The following is a 17,169-nucleotide window of genomic DNA, read 5'->3' as shown; positions in this document are numbered from 1 at the left end:
TGGGGGTGGGAGGGGGAGGAGGCATCGTTGGGACAGGCGGGTGGTGCATATCAACAACGGGATTCTGATCCCCTGATTCAAGGTTCGGATTCATATTGTAGAACTGCTATTGCAATATGGTTGGGTGGGATCTGGAGGGATGCGGTGTACACTTTTTGCGGTGCTAAGGGAGCGTTGTTGGGGATAGGGGGATATAAGGAAACGATGTATTTTCGATGGCAACAAGCATCATTCTGTCAATATGGCCTTTCTTAACCGAAGTGTTCTAAAAATCAGTGGGATAGAGTTTAGCTTTCTTTCCTGTTTCCATTTTCCGTCTTCCTCCTATCAAGTCCCGAGTACCCTGCGCATAAACTATAACACCCCCTCCCCCCCCCCCCACCCTTTTTCCTGTGAGCACGACCGTGTGCTGCCCGCCAACCTACTACTGAGAGATAGTCGACGTTGTCCCAGATGTCCTTCAAGCGTCTGTCCATGAAGCCCGGCGCGCCGCACTGAAAGGGCTCGCCCCTCGCAAGGGTCACAGTAGCTTCCGGTGGTCTCAATGTCTTCCTCGCGGGCCGTTGAACCCGCTGATGGTTGGCCTCGCTGGGCAGTACCGGCAGCAGACAATATTGGGGCGGCGTGGTAAACCACGGCAGGAAACGGCCCTGTTGTTTCTTTGAATGCCCGTCTAAAAGCAGTGTTAGTACTTTGATACGGATAATGGCCTGGGACTCTTTCCCTAACCTGTTGTATAGGGAAAAAAGCAATGAATAGTCATCCGTGCTCAGGGCGCAGCTCATAGCTTGATGCCATGCCGAATGACAGCAACCTTGCCGTCTTTCACACACGCGACCGTCCCTTGCCCGTTGACCACGCACTTATCCAACGTGTCCCTGTCAAGCCAGTCCTTTGGCAAGTAGAAGTGCCGTTTCAGCGACGCGGGTCCGACCCGCAGATCCCAGGTGCAAACGCAGTAGTCGTAATCCAGGAATACAACATGGTCCTGGCATGATCCAATGAGGTAATTAACAAGGTCGGACGCGCCCTCCACAAACCTTGGCTGCGTGACCTTGGTGGGATCTCCAAAGTCAACTGTAAAGGTCGTCCTCGACATCTGAAAGTTATTTCCGATTTCCAAGACAATATAGCTGTCAACAAGAGTAATAACCCTCCTGAGGGGCGACAGATACTCATCCCCGCATGGTATAGTGTTGTCGCCTTCCAAGCCGACCTCAGCCAGCGAATCCCACTTGAATGCCCTGATCCTCGAGCTCTCGACACAGATAAAAAGATCGGTATCACTTGGGTGGTGCGTGATGCTAGGCCAATGCCACATGCCAACTACTAGTTTCGACTTGCGGATACGTTTTCCAGCCTCTAAGCTTTATACACCAACGCGCAACCACTTTACGGGTTCATGCGGGACGGACCTTTTCATAGTGATGATAGGATCCACCCACGAGATGAGTATGTACTCCTCTGAATGATGGAACAACACACTAACTGGCTTTGTCTGCAGCCAAAGCGTGTGTTATTGAGTTGATCTTGAGGCTGTAACTCTCAGGGCTCTCGAATTTGCTGACGGCGTAGACGATGACGTGGAGATCAGGGTTTCCCGTAGCAACGTACCGGCCCGAAGGTGATAGAGCTGTAGGCGTGTTGCCTAAACTAATAATGGAGATTTTATCCTGGTTCCCGATGGGCGTCTTTCCCTTGGTTGTGTTGTGGATCGGCTCTGTAAACCAATCTCTTGTCAGGTAGACCCAGCCAGAAGGGTCGAGCAGGACAGAAATGACATCGGGTTCCGGAGGCCAATCGTCTGAGACAGACGAATCCAAAATCGGCTCCATTTCAGCGGCATCCGGGAGACAAACGTCTGCAACAGGTGGACACAGAATTCCATCCAGTTCCAAGACATCGCAGCAGTGACCAAAACCGTGGTATAGGCGCCGCCCGTCAGGACTAAACGCCAACGCCCACAACGGCCTACAAGTGGAAATTGCGACCACTCTTTCAGAACCCAATATTCCGGCAGCCTCCTAATCGAGAAGGACCCGTACCCATCAGTGACACATGCTAGTAACGTGCCGACGAAGTTAAATGCGAACTCCATTGACCTGATGTGCGGCAGGCGCCTCAGCATGTCCGACTGAAGGTCCCACTCAAACAATGTGAGGTCGTGGTATTAAAGGAATACAGAGAGCGTTCCGGGGCGCCAAAGAACTCGTTTCGGTACTCGGCTCCAATGGGAATCTTCGTTGAATTCTGTGCGCAATCGTCGCCGAGGATGACTGCCCGGAAAATCGAGGCTCCATGCGTATAGTATAAGTGTCCGCGATCTTTGCAGGCAACAACGGCCCATTTGCTGTCGGGGCTGATCAACATAACTCTAGGATGGAATCGCACAGCTTCTGGCGGTTTGAGTGTATCCTCCCATTCTTTGACTCCATTTGCCACCCTGAAGCAGTGGATGGACAAGGCATCAAAGTGTTCATATCCTACCAACAGATGCTCATCATCGTTTTTGAAAGCTAGTGCCAGAACCACAATCCCGGAGTAATGCGGTATGGATAATACCTCCTCTCCCGTGGCCAGATCCCAGATCCGGACCCGGCGCCCGTCGGCGGCGGCCAGCAACGAGGAACCCCCGCTGTTAGCCATAGCAAGGATAGGAGTCTTATCTTTCCACACTTCCTCTAGGGTTATTCGCTTGATTTCATCACACGACTCGGCAGAAGCCACAATCAGCTCGCATTCCTCAGTTACGGCGATGACATAGGGCCCTTGACAGACGACTCGCTTGATAAAACCGGAAGTCTTGCCCAGCATCAGGCGCCCGACGCAGTTTCCCCAGGAGGATTCCGACACACCCGACACGGAAATAGTGCTGAATTGACCGAAGTGCCGCCTTATCATGGACTGAGTGGGACAGAAGGGGACGATCTGCTGGTAGATGGCGAGAGGGTTCAAGGCCAGAATCCGGCCGAATCGGCCAGGGAAGCGACTGAGATCCCTGGACCACTGCAGCAGATTTTCATGGGTTGTGTCGGTCCGCCAGTCAGAAAGAGTCCGAAGGGACTCGCCAGCACGCGTCAGGACCCTAATATCGCCGAGCAGCGCGACGGCATGGATCCAATCGAGGGCGGACTTGTTCAAGAATGTTTGGACGAGTGCGGCAAGATTCGCAGATGGCGGTGCGTGGCTGGCGTGGTGTGCCCAGCAGCTAATCGCGTAGGAAAGAAAAGGATGGTTGTCAAAGGCGGCCTGTTTGGAAATTGTGAGCACGCGTCTCCAGTCCTTTTTCGGATCCATGAGGAACTTCAGGCAGGCTTTGGCAATGTACTCATGTTCAGACTGAGGTTTGAGCAACAATAGCCGACCACTATCTCGGTCCAGCAGAAAGCTACGGGCTGTTTCGTGTATTAATGTAACCTGAGATTTTCGAACAATGACAAAGTTGGCGCAAAGTTGCGATACCGAGTCCTCGAGGTTCAAGAATGCGCCAAACTCGGCAGCGAGGACTTCTTGCAGCTCTTGAAGTCCAAGGGGCCGTAGTGAGCACATTGCCCAGGCAAGAATCCTCGAAGCCATAAGCCTGGGCCTTTCTGGCTGGCTTGCAATGGTTTGTATCATCCTGTCGTAAAACGCTTCCATGCTCTGGGGTAGCCCCTCAAGCGCCTGACTGAGAGTATCCGGCGTGTGCCAATGCTCTTGGAGCTGCTCGACAGCCAAGGCCACCCACAGGAACGACCCATGGGGGTTCTGGATAATCTTGCTGCATATGCTGTCTCGAGGTTCATCATCAAGGAGAACGGAGCTCACGGCCTCGTAAGCATACGACCGAATATCGTCCCGCGTGTCATCCTAGGTGATCTCATCCAGAATGGACTTGATTCGCAGAGAGCGCAGTGCTGTTGCTTCCTTGATCGGACGGCTGATGATCAGTAACCGAAGGCCACAGTGCGGCTCCAGTTTCGAGAGCAGTCTGATCAACAGCTCGGGATGATCTGCTTCGTCCAAGCCGTCGATGACCCAGAACATGGGCTTCTCCGCAGCCTCCTGAAACAATTCTCGCTGGAAGACGGACGTCCAGACGTTGACGGCTTGTAGCCGGTCGATAGAAAAGTTCCGGGCGTCATGCAAGTCGAGCAGCCGCTGGCGGAAGGACTTGGACCGAAGAACGATCTGAAAGGCGATGGCCGTGAGCATGTGTTTGATGCTCCTCTTCGTATGATCCTGGGAGTTAAAGAAGTAATAGCAGCAAGCCAACTCTGGGAAGTCCTCCTGAAGCGATCTGATGACGAAACTTGAGAACCGATTTGCCGACGCCGGGCAGACCCCTAATGCACAACAGGGAACAACCTCCGTGCAGGCCATGTCTCCATTCGCGGAATGTCTCTCTTTTCAAGATCCAGCGACAGGAGTCTCGCATCATACGGTCCTCCAAGATCTCAAGGTCGAAGCTAGGGTCACTGTAGACACCGAGTACCCGTTCAAGCTTTTTTCGGTGTGATGCCGGGATGGGCATGGCGACGTCGTTTGACTGGAGGTCTCTCAAGAACAGGCGCAGGAGATTTCTCATTTGTTCGTAATTCGGATCATCCACGGACTTGAACTTGGCCACAGCATGATGGTCCGCGTCCAAGGGGGCTGAGATTTCGCCAGGATATCCCAGGACCGCAGACTCTTTATCCACAACCTGAAGAGGTAACGTGTTAGTATGCTTGTCTCGAAAGAAAACGGAAGAGAGATGCAAGTGCCGCCAAGTGGAATCTTGGGACAAAATCATAGGGCAAAGGAAGAAGAACAGAAAAGAGAAAAGAGGAGGAAGTAGAAAAAGAGAAAAAGAAAAAGAAAAAGAAAAGCGAAGAAAGAGAGAAGAAAGGGATGAAAAGCCAAAGGGCATCGAAGCAGATACCATTTTCTTGACTACTAGTAGCGGGCCGAGTGCAGTCTTCTGAGTCTCGTACAGCGAGCTCAAGGACAGTCCCTTGCAGATAACGTATCTTATAAGCGAGCGAGACATATAAGCGAGCGAGACACTCTCCACCACTCTATAACAACTATCCTCAATTGCAACGCAACAACACTAGGAACCAACTACAATTACATCAGAGACAGCTGAATCAGACCCTTCTGCAACCTCCTGGCACGTACGGGCATTATGGCCAGGCTTGCCGCACACACCACAGCACCGAACCTTCGTACGACCCCCCCCGGCACCACTACCATCCAGCTGTGTTTCTTGCATTGCCTCCCCACCTATAGCCCCCTGGCCTACCACCTCCTGTGCCTCCTGCACAGTAAGTGATCCTCCAAGCCGTACACGTGTTTTTTTGGCTCTCCGGCGCTTGCTTAGCGCCTCGTTGGCCTTGCGGAGCGAAGACACCTCTGCCTGAAGGAGGGCCACCTGGTGCATTACAGCCATTGTACCCTTGGTAAGCTGGTCCACAGCAGCCAACATCGAAGTCGGGGAGCTATTTTGATGGTTGGCAATGCGAGTCTTGATGAGCGTTGACTGTGAGTTGGCTTCTCGGGGGTTGTGTGGTGTCTGGAAGACCCAAGATTGTGCAGTGCCTGGCCGTGAGGTTGGGGGTGTTGGTGTACGAAGCTTGATATCTAGCTTCGAAAGTACCCTCTCTGGATCGTACGGCACAAGGCCAGCCCCTGCAAAACCGCCCTGGATATTCCTCTTGGTGATAGAGGCAAAGAAGGCCGCGCGAAAGGTACAAAGGAACTCGAGCTTGCTTATATGGTTGATATGTGCGCGCATTAAGTCCTCGATCTGGCGACCGTACGCCTGCTTCAACGGCCCAAAGCAGCCAACATCAAGTGGCTGGAGGAGGTGGGAGGAATGTGGAGGCATGCAGAGCGTGATAATGTTGTTCTACTGGCAGTAGAGCTCGAACTCGGTTGAGTGGTGGCTTTCGTGGCCATCGAGGATCAACAACCGGTATTTGCCCTTTGTCCGAGGCGCTATATGGTAGTCGAAGTGCTTGATCCAATCAAGGCCTACCGCATTGGTAGTCCAGCCATTCTCGGTAGTTGCAATGCGCCAGTCGGCTGGGAGGTTGCACTCGGTGTACCAGTTAGCGAGGTGGTACTGTGCGGCCAAGATGATGAACGGAGGGATGGCCCAGCCAAGAGCATTGACTCCCTGGATCACCGTTGCCCACTCGCGGTTGCCAGGCTGGGCCAGCTTTACCTTGCTACGGCCATCAGAGGTTGTAACCACCATGCCCGCGAAGATGATGCCCATCATAAACCCAGTCTCGTCGAAGTTATAGATATCGTCATCTACAATACCGTACTTGGCCTTGGTATTCCGTACGAGTGCAAACCACTCGCCAATGACCTCTGGATCCTCGCACTTAGCCCTCTGGTAGTCGTATCGACGCGACCAACGTGTACGGAGGGCTGGCTGGCGTTTGACGAAGTTATGGGCCCAGAGCTTGCCGACAGGGGGCGCGTCGCGTATATGTAGCAGTTGGTTGGCCATATCTTCTACACCACGGAGTCTTGGTGGAAAAGCTCGCTCGGATAACTCAATTATATACTGAATAAGAGCCTTCTCTTCTAGATCGGTGAGCTTCCGCGAGTTAGCTGGAAGATCGTGTCGTACAGCTCGGCCGGTACGTCGGTGGCCGAGGGTTGAAACTGGTACGTTATAGAGCTTGGCCGCGGCTCGGAGGCTCAGTTTCGTGTCATTTTGAAGAGCTTGAAGGGCCAAGATTACCCTAGCTTCCTTTGAAGCGGAAGACATTCTTGGTTATAGGAAAAACGCGCTGTTGGGGGTGGTTGAAGAAGGACGCGTCGTGCCAAGAACTTAGTGTCTCGCTCGCTTATATGTCTCGCTCGCTTATAAGATACGTTATTCCGAAACTGCTCATTGATGTCCTGCAAAGAGGGTGCTGTCTTTGTAAGCTCGGCCACAAACACCTTGGCGGAAAGGGTTGGGGCGGTGCTCAGTATGTTGTTCAGCAGCTCTGCAAAGGCAGAGCCCCGGTGAGGTGTCGCAAGGAAAAGCATGGCTCGGACCTGGGAGACCATGTCTTGGTATTCTTCGCTAGATCTGCCGATAATGTACGCCTGTGGTGCGAGTAAGTTAGGAAATGACACCCCCAACGCCTGCGAGCGCCTTGCGTAAGACTGACCTTTTTGACTACGAGGCCTCCCATGGAATGCATAACAAAGATGATGGGGTACTATGACAGACTGAGCAAACGCCTGCCATATCGTGAAGATGAGGCTTGCGATCACGTACCGTTCCTATTGCGTTGCCATCCGTGGTCGAGGGCGTCCATGTCTTCAAGCGCACTAGCAGATCATTGGAGAAGTCGATGATGGCTGAGGCAGAGTCCTTCGTGAAGTCAGCATTGTACCCGAAAGTGAAGGTCCGGCACCTCGACAGCTCGGCATCCTCGGCAAGCCAGGCAGGCCAGAAATTGTCCGGGTTGCGCCGCCAGGACCAGGTGCCATAGGATGTGCCGCCAAGGCCGTGGACGAATATCAAGTCAACCAAAGGTGCAGGAGGCGCGTGTACAAGCGAGAGACCCAGCGTGTTGGTTGATCGCGACGGTGGACGCTATGGCAGTGACAGGGTCATCTCCGTCTGGACATGATCAGAAGAGCCGCTGTGTGGTTGGGCAGAAACAGAGGGCGTCGAAGGACTCCTGTGACTGTTTTGGATCTGGTCTGTCCCGTCGGGGGTTGCAGAATCCGGGTTTGAGGTTCCTGGAAGTCGCGATCCACGTCTGCCGAAGGCCCAGTCCTGCAAGTATCATGTCAGCAACATGAAGCCTGAAGGCAATCCGGTCTCCGTGCTGCCCACAAGCTCCCTCACTACTCCGCTTTACATATCATGATTCTGATGCGAAAGGCCTATCGGGTTAAAGAGAGAATATTAGAGTGTAGTGGACCCCGATCTAGACGTGTACCGTTGCTACCAGCGACGGTCCAAAAGGCGGGCGGTCAGGGAAGTTCGTTGAAGAGGCAAGTGCAGCCCAACTCTCAACTTGAAAACAGTGTCACACAAGATCAACCCCGCTCGGGCATCCTCCAACCACAGCGTTCTTCTCTTCTTGCATGATGCTGCGCCCACCGTGTCTTAGGTTTGTACCATAACTACTGGCAGCTAATTCAATGTCTGTCATTGGAGGAATGGGATTGATCATAGTAGGGGATCGCGTCGAAGACGCCGAACTCTACTAAACCCAATGGCTTTCGTCCGACGGACACTGGCAGCTCCATCACTGACGTGGTAGCTTTGAGAGTGTTTGGTTAATCAAGCAACAGAGAAAGGATCCTCCATACTGGACTTAGAATAGGGTCTCGGGGCGTTGCTCAAACCAGACGGGTGATTCTACGACAAGATGCCGAAGGAGCGAGTCGCGGAGGGCTGCATCACCAAAAGGTCCTCCTAGCTGTCGGCATGGCGGCCAGGGAAGCTCGGCCGTCTGGGGCGTGATACAGTTGCGTGTGAGCCCAGCTATCGCATCGAGTCTGAATACCTATCCGGCCAAGGCAGAACGGCGTCTCGCGGCCCTCGGGGTAGCCGAGCAGCAACCCTCACCGAAGCGACCAAGTCGCGCCGCAAAGTCGAGCGCGAAAGTGCGCAAACAAATCCAATCAACTGAGGATGCGGCCACTGCATCGACAAGGGCTACAATATATACCACGCGAGAGCCGCACCCCAAGGAACAGATGTATTAGGATGCGGGAGCGGAACTCATGGCTAGTCTGAAGCCGGAAGACATGGCGCTCTATACGCTCCTAGAGGCAATCGAGGCCAGCGGCACAAGACGCGCGAGATATTGCTGAGCAGCGTAAAATGGTATGTCGTCCTGCCTGGCAATTCAGACAACGATGTATACTCACCAGCCCTGAACACCTCGGATACGGCAATAAGCCCGAGCGTCGACCGCGGGACCACGGGTTGTGGCTTGTGCATAGCGAAAATAGGGAGGTTATTCACTCGTACATCCAGTGACATTGTTCGGGCTCTAATAGGCGTCAACCCTCTAGAGCAGCGGAAACGCACAACAGTTGCACCACGGAATGAATGTTCGGCAAATCCGTACTCTCGGGTCGTAGGTAACCTCCACCCTAACCAGCATCTTGGAAGCTACGTAACCCAGAGACGACCCTGTTCAGCCCACCAAAGTAGCATTCATCAAGTGGTCCCAGGCCGGCCCCTTAAGTGTAGACTTGAATCGCCTGCCGTCTGACCCTGTTCCGGTTCCGATTTGCGAGGCTGATGTTCTGAAAGCCCCGGTCCGTAGCAGATTACGCTCGAATTTCAAACCTCCGGACCAGCTGGCATGACCGCAAGGGGAAGGGATGGGAAGAACATCGGAGAACAACGAGTCATATCCCACTATGGACTAGTAACGCACCTGCGCACGCGTAACGTGGACTAAGTGTCTCGATGGTACCTTGCGTAATATGTCCCCTTACCTTGGCGCGTTGCTTTAACGGTTGTTGGTCCCTCTAAGGCTGATCCGATGGCCCTTCTTGCTCCAGTTATGGTTCCTGGCAGGGCCGTACACAAAGGTGGCCGAGCCTGCTACTGTCGTCTCTGGTGCTTCTCGAAACACTGATCTCTATGCGGCTTTCTCCGGGTATAGGGGTAGAGTTACATCTGCGAAGATGACTACCGAGTTGAGCGATGCCAGGTAGTCCCAGCTAGGGTACCCGGTATCGAGGATGATATGCAGCTCTTTCTCTTCCCGCTTCCATGAATTCTATGATGCAGGTTCCTATCTCGTGCATCAACTGAAACGCAGAGATGCAATCAACCTGTCACCTGCTGTTATCAAATCCAGTGTACAGAATGATATCTTATCCTTCTCGGTCTTACGTCACGCAGCAGCATGGAAGACTATGTCTGGCTCCCCACCATATTTGGGTGCGATCTGCTGTCGGCCAGGTAACGTTACAACATTTGAACCTACACTATGTCTTCCATGTAACGGAGGGCGGGCGTCAGCGTGGTATAAGGCCGAGGGCTGTCACCTAGTCCCACCCGCGAAAGGTGGTGCCCCTTAACCCCGCGTGAATCCCATTCCGGGACGCCGGCTGCCATTCAGGTACCGGCTGCCCGCCGCTGCCGCTTGTCGTTGGCGCTCGGTACTAGTGGCAGACAAGGGGGTCGCGTGTGTGTGTGTAATATAACTGACCTTCCCGAATTATGCGGCTCTGCCCGATTTTGACTTTCCGATGATGCAACTTGGCCCATTCACGTCACGGGGGCCCTTGCCAGAATTGCCACCGTGAAGCAAACTTTATGTGGTTGCTGTTGTTCGAAATTGACCATAGCTTTCACACTGCGATCTCACAGGAGATCGTACCAAAGACATGAGTTTGGGAGAGGTATTTTCCCTCGTTATCACCACACTTGCTTCCCGTCATGTGATGGCAGTCTGCAACTTCGGCCGAAGACCCGATGACACAGGCTCACGGTTTCCTACCCTTTTTGACTGATGAATGAAACGGTTCCCTCTGATATCTGCCCCACCCCCGATCTGGGCCCAGGAACTTTTGGGGCAAACTGCAACCCGGAGATACCCCTCAGTTTGGCATTTCCTTCCAAGTTCCCACCGCGAATCAGAACTGCGCGTCAGGGGGTCTGACCTTCCTCATTTGGGCTGGAGCTGGGGGCGCCTTCGATTTCCTCGTGGCACCGGCGGGTGCCTGGTGATCCGCCTCCGCGTCAATGCCGATGTAGAAGCACTCGCGGGTATGAGTGAGCAAAAGGAAAGGAAACCCCTCATTGGCTCACACCCACAACTACCGTCACACTGGTTCACAAGGGGCACCACTCAAGGGTTCCGCCCCCGATAAGGACCGAGATGCCAGTCCACTTGGTGTTGCATTTGGGGGGGAACATGACCGACTTGGTCGCGCCGGGCGCTTTTTCGGCATGCCGAGCTAGGGCCGCCATGATACTCTGTCACGGGCTAATCTCTGCAAGCCCTCCGAGGCCGCGGCGACACGCCTGTGGTAAGGCCCGATTTGGAGGGCAAACTGGCAAATGGTCCGCGAAATAGCGCACGCGGGCACAAAGGTCTCAATTTCCGCACCTAGGAACCATCTTCCATTCAGAACTCGATGTCCTCGGCGGCAACGCTGTTACGTTGCTGGCGCCGAGGGGTGTCAGCGGGGCGGCAAGATCTGAGATAGGGGGCTGTCGCGTGGGAAGGTTCCCTTCCGGTCACAATGGAGGAGACACGGTCGACACGCGCTCGGTCACGCTATCTGGGAGGGTAGCAGACAATCAGGAGGCCGAGGTGCTACTGAAGGCCGCATGGAGGGCAAGATGGAGGCTTCACTGCAGGAGTATAAGACATTGCGTTACGCCAGACACTGGATGGGATGTCCAAGTGGCAAACCAGCAGCTTCTTCACCTCACAATCAACCTCACAGCGGGCTGTCCTGTTTGAGACTTCAGTCACTCCTTCACAATGGTATCCTTCTCATTGAAACATGCGGCACTGGCTGCCATCTCCTTCGGCACGCTCCTTGTCAGTGCATCCCCGGTGCCCTCGGTCGATGCCACAGTAGACAAACGGCAGTCATCGGGCTACATCAACATGGTGTATTTCACGAACTGGTTCGTACAATACCTACCATGACTCCTGAAGTGGATCACCAACTGACCGAATCAGGGGCATCTACGGCCGCAACTACCAACCGGATCAGCTGCCGGCATCCAAGCTTACACACGTCCTCTACTCCTTCGCCAACGTGCGAAGCACCGGCGAGGTCTACCTGTCCGACACTTACGCAGACTTGGACAAGCACTATCCGGGCGACTGTATGCTTCTTCTTTCCTTCACTCTGCCCTTGCACAGTAAAACAAAACAGCTATAGCTAACAAACCCGCAGCATGGAGTGAGACGGGTAAAAACGTCTACGGCTGCGCGAAGCAGCTCTACCTGCTCAAGAAGAACAATCGCCAGCTCAAGACGCTCCTCTCGATCGGCGGGTGGACCTACTCCACCAACTTCCCGGCGGCGGCCAGCACCAGCTCGTCGCGCGCCACCTTCGCCTCGACCGCCGTCAAGCTGCTCGCCGACCTCGGCTTCGACGGCCTGGACATCGACTGGGAATACCCCTCGGACGCGACCCAAGCCGCCAACTTCGTCGCCCTGCTGAAGGAGGTGAGATCCGCTCTCGACTCCTACGCAGCCCAGTACACGCCCGGGTACCACTACCTCCTGACCATCGCCGCCCCGGCAGGGCCCCAGAACTACAACAAGCTGCCCCTCGCCCAGATCGCGTCCACGCTCGACTACATCAACCTGATGGCCTACGACTACGCCGGAAGCTGGGACAGCGTGTCGGGCCACCAGGCCAACCTCTACCCCAACCCAGCCAACAACAACTCCACGCCCTATTCCACCGACGCCGCCGTGGCCGACTACATCCGCGCCGGCGTGCCGGCCAAGAAGATCGTGCTGGGCATGCCCATCTACGGCCGCTCGTTCGAGAACACGGCAGGCCTCGGGCAGCCGTACAGCGGCATCGGCCAGGGCAGCTGGGAGGCCGGCGTGTGGGACTACAAGGCGCTGCCCAAGGCCGGCGCCATCGTGGTGTACGACTCGGTCGCCGGCGCCACCTACAGCTACGACGCCGCCACCAAGGAGCTGATCAGCTTCGACACGGCCGACATGATCGCCAAGAAGGTCGCCTACCTGAAGCAGAAGGGCCTCGGCGGGAGCATGTTCTGGGAGGCCTCGGCGGATCGCACCGACGCGGGCAGTCTGATTGGAGCTAGTGCGAGCGCCCTGGGCGGGATCGACAAGTCTGTGAACCAGTTGAGTTTCCCGGCGAGTCAATATGATAATATGAAGGCTGGGTTTGTGTAAGGGAGGGGAGAGGGGGGAAGTGTGTGCAGTTTTTGGATGGAGGGCATGTTGGATATGGGGGACAGAGGTGACATCTCTTTGACCCCCCCCTTTTGCGTGGTGGGCAGCTGATCCCTTCGTTTGGCTATTCCTCCGTTTTTTTCTATTCGCTGTCTATTCTTATGCTCTTCACTTCTACGTGTTCCATATTCATGTACATACTTTGCCCGAAGCTCCTGCCTCGCAGGACAATCTTCGTCGTTATGAGTGGCCGCCAACGGAGGTGAGGTCTGTGGTTTGGCCGAATGTTATCACTCGTTTGAAAGCAGACAGACGCACACCCACAACTCTGAGTTGGACTTGATGTTTACATTAAAAGCTAGCACCATTTCGCCCTGTTTTCGAAGCAGCTGGAGCTCTGAAACGCACAGCTAAAGTGTTCAAAATGGCCATTGTCGCTGATATTCGCCGACACAACCAGCCTTGTGCTGCCACGATAGAGGACAATAAGAACAAAGCGCACCACGTTAGGCACTCGAAGTCTTGTCCTTGGTAGTCTCCCATAGAGGATAGATAATAATGCCAGCCTCAAGCATCCTCCCAGCCTTGATCAACCTCCACCAGCGCCGCGTACCCCCTCTCCGTCCTCAGCACAGCCGTATCCACCACAAACACGACGATGGCCCTCATAGGCTCGGTGCTGCTTGCATTGTCCGACACGGTGTGGTGGCAGCCGGGAAGCTCGACAAACTGCTCCCCCGGCCGGTACACCTTGGGCGCGTGGCCGTTCATGCCGCTGAGGAACTCCCCCTCGAGCACGTAGGCCACCACCGTCGCGCCCGCGTGCCGGTGCGGCGGGCTCCACCCGCCCGGCGCGTAGCTCAGCTCGAGGCCGACGATGGACTTCCCCGGGCAGTTGGGCAGTTCGTGGTCGTAGAGAAGTTTGAGGGTTTCTCGTGGTCGGCCGGCGTATTTGCTGGAGTAAGGTGGCGAGTGGTTGGGTTAGTTGGCGGTTAACAAGTTCAGAGTGCGAGGGAGGGCGGGGGGCTGGCGTACGCTTTCACGGCTGCGATGTCAGATGCCATTTTTCGTGGGATGATTACCTACGCGGTATTGGCGATAGCTTCTGTTCTAACTTCTCGGTGTGAGGGAGGTGAGAGATGTAAAGAATGCAGGCAGAGACAGAGCTTTATATGGCCGGGGTTCGTGTCACAATATCGCTGCACACGCTTCCATGTTCAAGTTTATTGAACCCTGCAAAGAACTCAACATATACTTAAAAAAGAGCATGGATACGACACCTTGAGGCCTGTTGAGTCATATGATACAGAAACTAGGTCAAAGCAAGCTTCGATGAGGAAGGTATGTCAGCACTTCACCCAGTGGTGACGGACGTGGCAGAAACGTAATGGTGTCGACCAGTCAGACAGCCTCTCTTATTCCCAAAGCGGTATGCGAAGAAGGATGAACAGGGGGGCCCGCCTTTCCCAACAAAATACTATTGGGTTTCCACATGCCAATTCCCCAAGTCCTTCCCTCGAGCAAGCACGTGTACGCGTAGACGGCAATCGCATGATGAGAGTAAAAAGGGTGCCGAGGATCAACATTGAACCGAATCCCCTTCGCTTATGCTTTCAACCTCTTTCCGTCGTTTCTGACACATGCTTGCCCTTTAACCCAACAAGCCATGCGGACCCGTCGTCCTAGAAGTGTGCTGGACAAGTCGGGAATGGTACCTTAGAAGTTACCAGTATCCGCCTAGGCCAGAGAGCATATACGCTGCTACCTTACCTAGCTGAATGTGGTGTCGGCGCTGGAGTGTACTGTATATTGCGAGGATAGCTGGCGACTCCCAAGGTTTCCCTATGACCACCAAGCAACTATAGCACCTATCGCTGGCATCATCAACACGACGCAGTGTTTTCTCATACTGCAAGGCATGGATATTATGGCAGTGACCCTGCACTAGCTACTAGTACCGTCTACAAGTTTAAGGCACCATATCCAAAACCGCTATCATCACTCACCAATGAACGCCCATGACTTCTTGAGTATCCCATCATCCAACACCGCAGGCAACACCTGCTAAATAAACCAAGAAAGTACATTCTAAAGTTCTAACCCGCTTTAGAGAGGAGCACAAAGCATGAGGGTCTCACCATGGATCCCACACGAAAGCGCCCGTATTATTCCTCGATCAGCAAGCTAGCACGATGCATCGCAAAGTTCTTTTGAACCAGCTCGCCGATGCTCTGCACCAACGTGTCGCTTGTGCTGGTCTTGGTCATTTCCTTATCAAGCGTGTAGTGCCTCACGAACTCGCCCTGGCAGTCATCAATGATGCCCGCCTTGCCGAACAGTCCGGGATATCCGTTCGCGTCATTGCAGGGGATTTCCTGGCAACTTATATATCAGTTTTACTAGTATACACACAAGGTATTTCCGGTGAAGGGGATGGGCCGTAAGGGGAGCGGAAACAATGGGATGTAACGTTCATAGCAGACACTCACGACGATATTGTTCCCATGCGGATTAAAGTCATAGCGGATATACTCAGAAAACGCGCGCTGTTCGTGGCTCCAGCGTTCCTTCCACTGCCCGCATCCCGGATACCGCTTCTCGCTTGTGCATTCCGTCCAGGCCTGCAGGATATCATGCGTGTAAGGGAGGTTCTGCAGCACGACGACGCCACTGTTCAGCACCACCTTCCCTCTGCTGTCAGTGCTGATGTTGTTCTTCTCATCTGAGAGCTGCCGAGTATCGATGGGCATCGCAATGGACGTGTTGGGCGAGATATCCCACCGGTTGAGAAGGAACTCGAGCGGCACTTCCAAGTGCTGGATGACGGCGTCGGCGTCGAGGAAGACAACGAACTTGTATTGTTGTTGTTGCTGTTGTTGTTGTTGTAGCATCTGCCGGAAGACATGCGGCTTGATCCAGGTATGCCAATGCCCTTTCATTTCCCGCGCGTGGAAGAACTTGTAGTCATACCCGTGAATTTGCGCTTTTTCGGGGCAGCCTTGTCAGAAGCAGGGGGAACTCTCCTGACAGAAAGAAACATAGAAAGAAAAAAAAAGAAAGGGCGCAGACTGGAAGAAGAGACAGCAAAAGACTCACAGTAAATATAGTGGTTGAGGTGAGCCAAAGTCAGCAACCCAGCGCCTGACGGTTGCACCTTCTCCCAGTCCATCTTGCTGGCCCCGTTGAATACCCCATTCTGTCTGTCTGGGCTTCTCGTATCAATATCGACAATCAGGATGGCATGTTCCAGAGACGTGTTCCAGTAGTTCCGGCCACCGTTGCCGAACTCCTTTCCCCGTTGATCCATGTAGCTCGTGGCGGTCACGGGAAGCTTGATCGGCTTGTAAAGCTCGGACACGATGTCACCAAAGTTGTGCGGCAGGGGCAGTTGGTCGTTCGGAAAGGCCGCCGAAGGGTTTCTGATGCGCCGGATGGGCTTGGTGAGGGAAGCAGCATAGAATAGGGAGGTGACGAGTATCAGAATGAGCCCGGCGGAAGCGTAGAAGTTGAACATACGCTGCGAGGGGAAAGGAAACGCCATTGTGAAGAGGAGTTAAACGAGCTTGAGTGGGGGGAGAGCACACAGAAAGAGTGTCAAGGCACGGCGGGCACGCAAATACGGAAAGCCAGCCAGTTGCTTGGTGGGATGAAACCGCCATGCAGACTCAATGGTGGGCTCTCAGGTCCCGTTGGTCTGTTTGCCATATCTAGCCACCAAGAAAGGGGGTAGAATGGAACCCTGTTTAGCGATCCCGCTCTCTCCCGTGCCATTTCTGAAGACTCTGATTGATGTCGTACGGAAATCAAGGGTACGCCAACTCCGATGCTCAGCCTCACTTTGTACATACAGAGTATCTTAGCAGACGATATTGGCACGTGTTCAGAACTGTTCAGTCTGCTGACGCTGCTTCCCATCTTTACAGTATCCGGTAGGGCTTTGAACAGCAAACAGTACGAATAAATCGGACAGGCAGTGCTCGACCAGCCATCGCCAGAGCCGCCAAAAACGGAGATATTTTCTCCCCCTCAGTAAAGGCAGGTGGTGCACCATGCAAGGGCCTTCAACCTCCAGCCGCCAAGCCCGGGGATATTGTGCGTGTTTACACCGAGTGAGACACAGTGAGAGACTCGCATTGATTCGGTAGGCCAGCGCCGTGCTCTGCAAGCGCCTTGCATGGTCGAGGTGGGAAGGTGACACAAGGTAGACTGCGGTGATCACTGCGCGTTCGCTTCATATAACCGCGTTCATCACACGGAGATGAGCCATTGTCATACCCTACAATTCATGTGTCACAAGGAGAAATGATACCTTTCT

At 54.2% G+C, this 17,169-nt stretch overlaps 4 protein-coding genes across 4 annotated transcripts; 1 reads left to right on the top strand and 3 right to left on the bottom strand.

The window, feature by feature from the left end:
* Positions 1-13: 13 nt before the first annotated feature.
* B0T15DRAFT_573368 (uncharacterized protein) lies at positions 14-4,362 on the bottom strand (the record flags this gene model as incomplete). Its single annotated transcript, XM_062870926.1, has 9 exons — positions 14-265; positions 426-659; positions 693-729; positions 864-1,133; positions 1,486-1,861; positions 1,966-2,146; positions 2,488-3,760; positions 3,935-4,221; positions 4,348-4,362. The coding sequence occupies 9 exons, from the start codon at positions 4,360-4,362 to the stop codon at positions 164-166; spliced, it is 2,775 nt and encodes a 924-aa protein (XP_062722136.1). The 3' UTR covers positions 14-163.
* A 7,002-nt stretch (positions 4,363-11,364) lies between these two features.
* Positions 11,365-13,133, top strand: B0T15DRAFT_138161 (glycoside hydrolase family 18 protein). Its single transcript, XM_062861846.1, has 3 exons — positions 11,365-11,596; positions 11,652-11,800; positions 11,872-13,133. Exons 1-3 carry the CDS (start codon positions 11,448-11,450, stop codon positions 12,852-12,854), a joined length of 1,281 nt encoding a protein of 426 aa, XP_062722135.1. The 5' UTR covers positions 11,365-11,447; the 3' UTR covers positions 12,855-13,133.
* Positions 13,134-13,421: 288 nt separating this feature from the next.
* On the bottom strand, positions 13,422-14,188 carry B0T15DRAFT_430922 (RmlC-like cupin domain-containing protein; the record flags this gene model as incomplete). The annotated part of the gene is made up of 2 exons (XM_062865728.1): positions 13,890-14,188; positions 13,422-13,809 (listed from the first exon to the last, which is right to left on the bottom strand). Exons 1-2 carry the CDS (start codon positions 13,916-13,918, stop codon positions 13,422-13,424), a joined length of 417 nt encoding a protein of 138 aa, XP_062722134.1. The 5' UTR covers positions 13,919-14,188.
* Positions 14,189-14,727: 539 nt separating this feature from the next.
* B0T15DRAFT_527022 (uncharacterized protein) lies at positions 14,728-16,480 on the bottom strand. Its single transcript, XM_062868942.1, has 3 exons — positions 15,951-16,480; positions 15,344-15,837; positions 14,728-15,229 (listed from the first exon to the last, which is right to left on the bottom strand). The coding sequence occupies exons 1-3, from the start codon at positions 16,393-16,395 to the stop codon at positions 15,020-15,022; spliced, it is 1,149 nt and encodes a 382-aa protein (XP_062722133.1). The 5' UTR covers positions 16,396-16,480; the 3' UTR covers positions 14,728-15,019.
* Positions 16,481-17,169: the final 689 nt, after the last annotated feature.

The sequence above is a fragment of the Chaetomium strumarium genome, assembly GCF_033439665.1.
Source record: "Chaetomium strumarium strain CBS 333.67 chromosome Unknown B0T15scaffold_3, whole genome shotgun sequence".
Lineage (NCBI taxonomy): Eukaryota > Fungi > Ascomycota > Sordariomycetes > Sordariales > Chaetomiaceae > Chaetomium > Chaetomium strumarium.
This window is presented reverse-complemented; position numbering and strand designations above follow the sequence as displayed.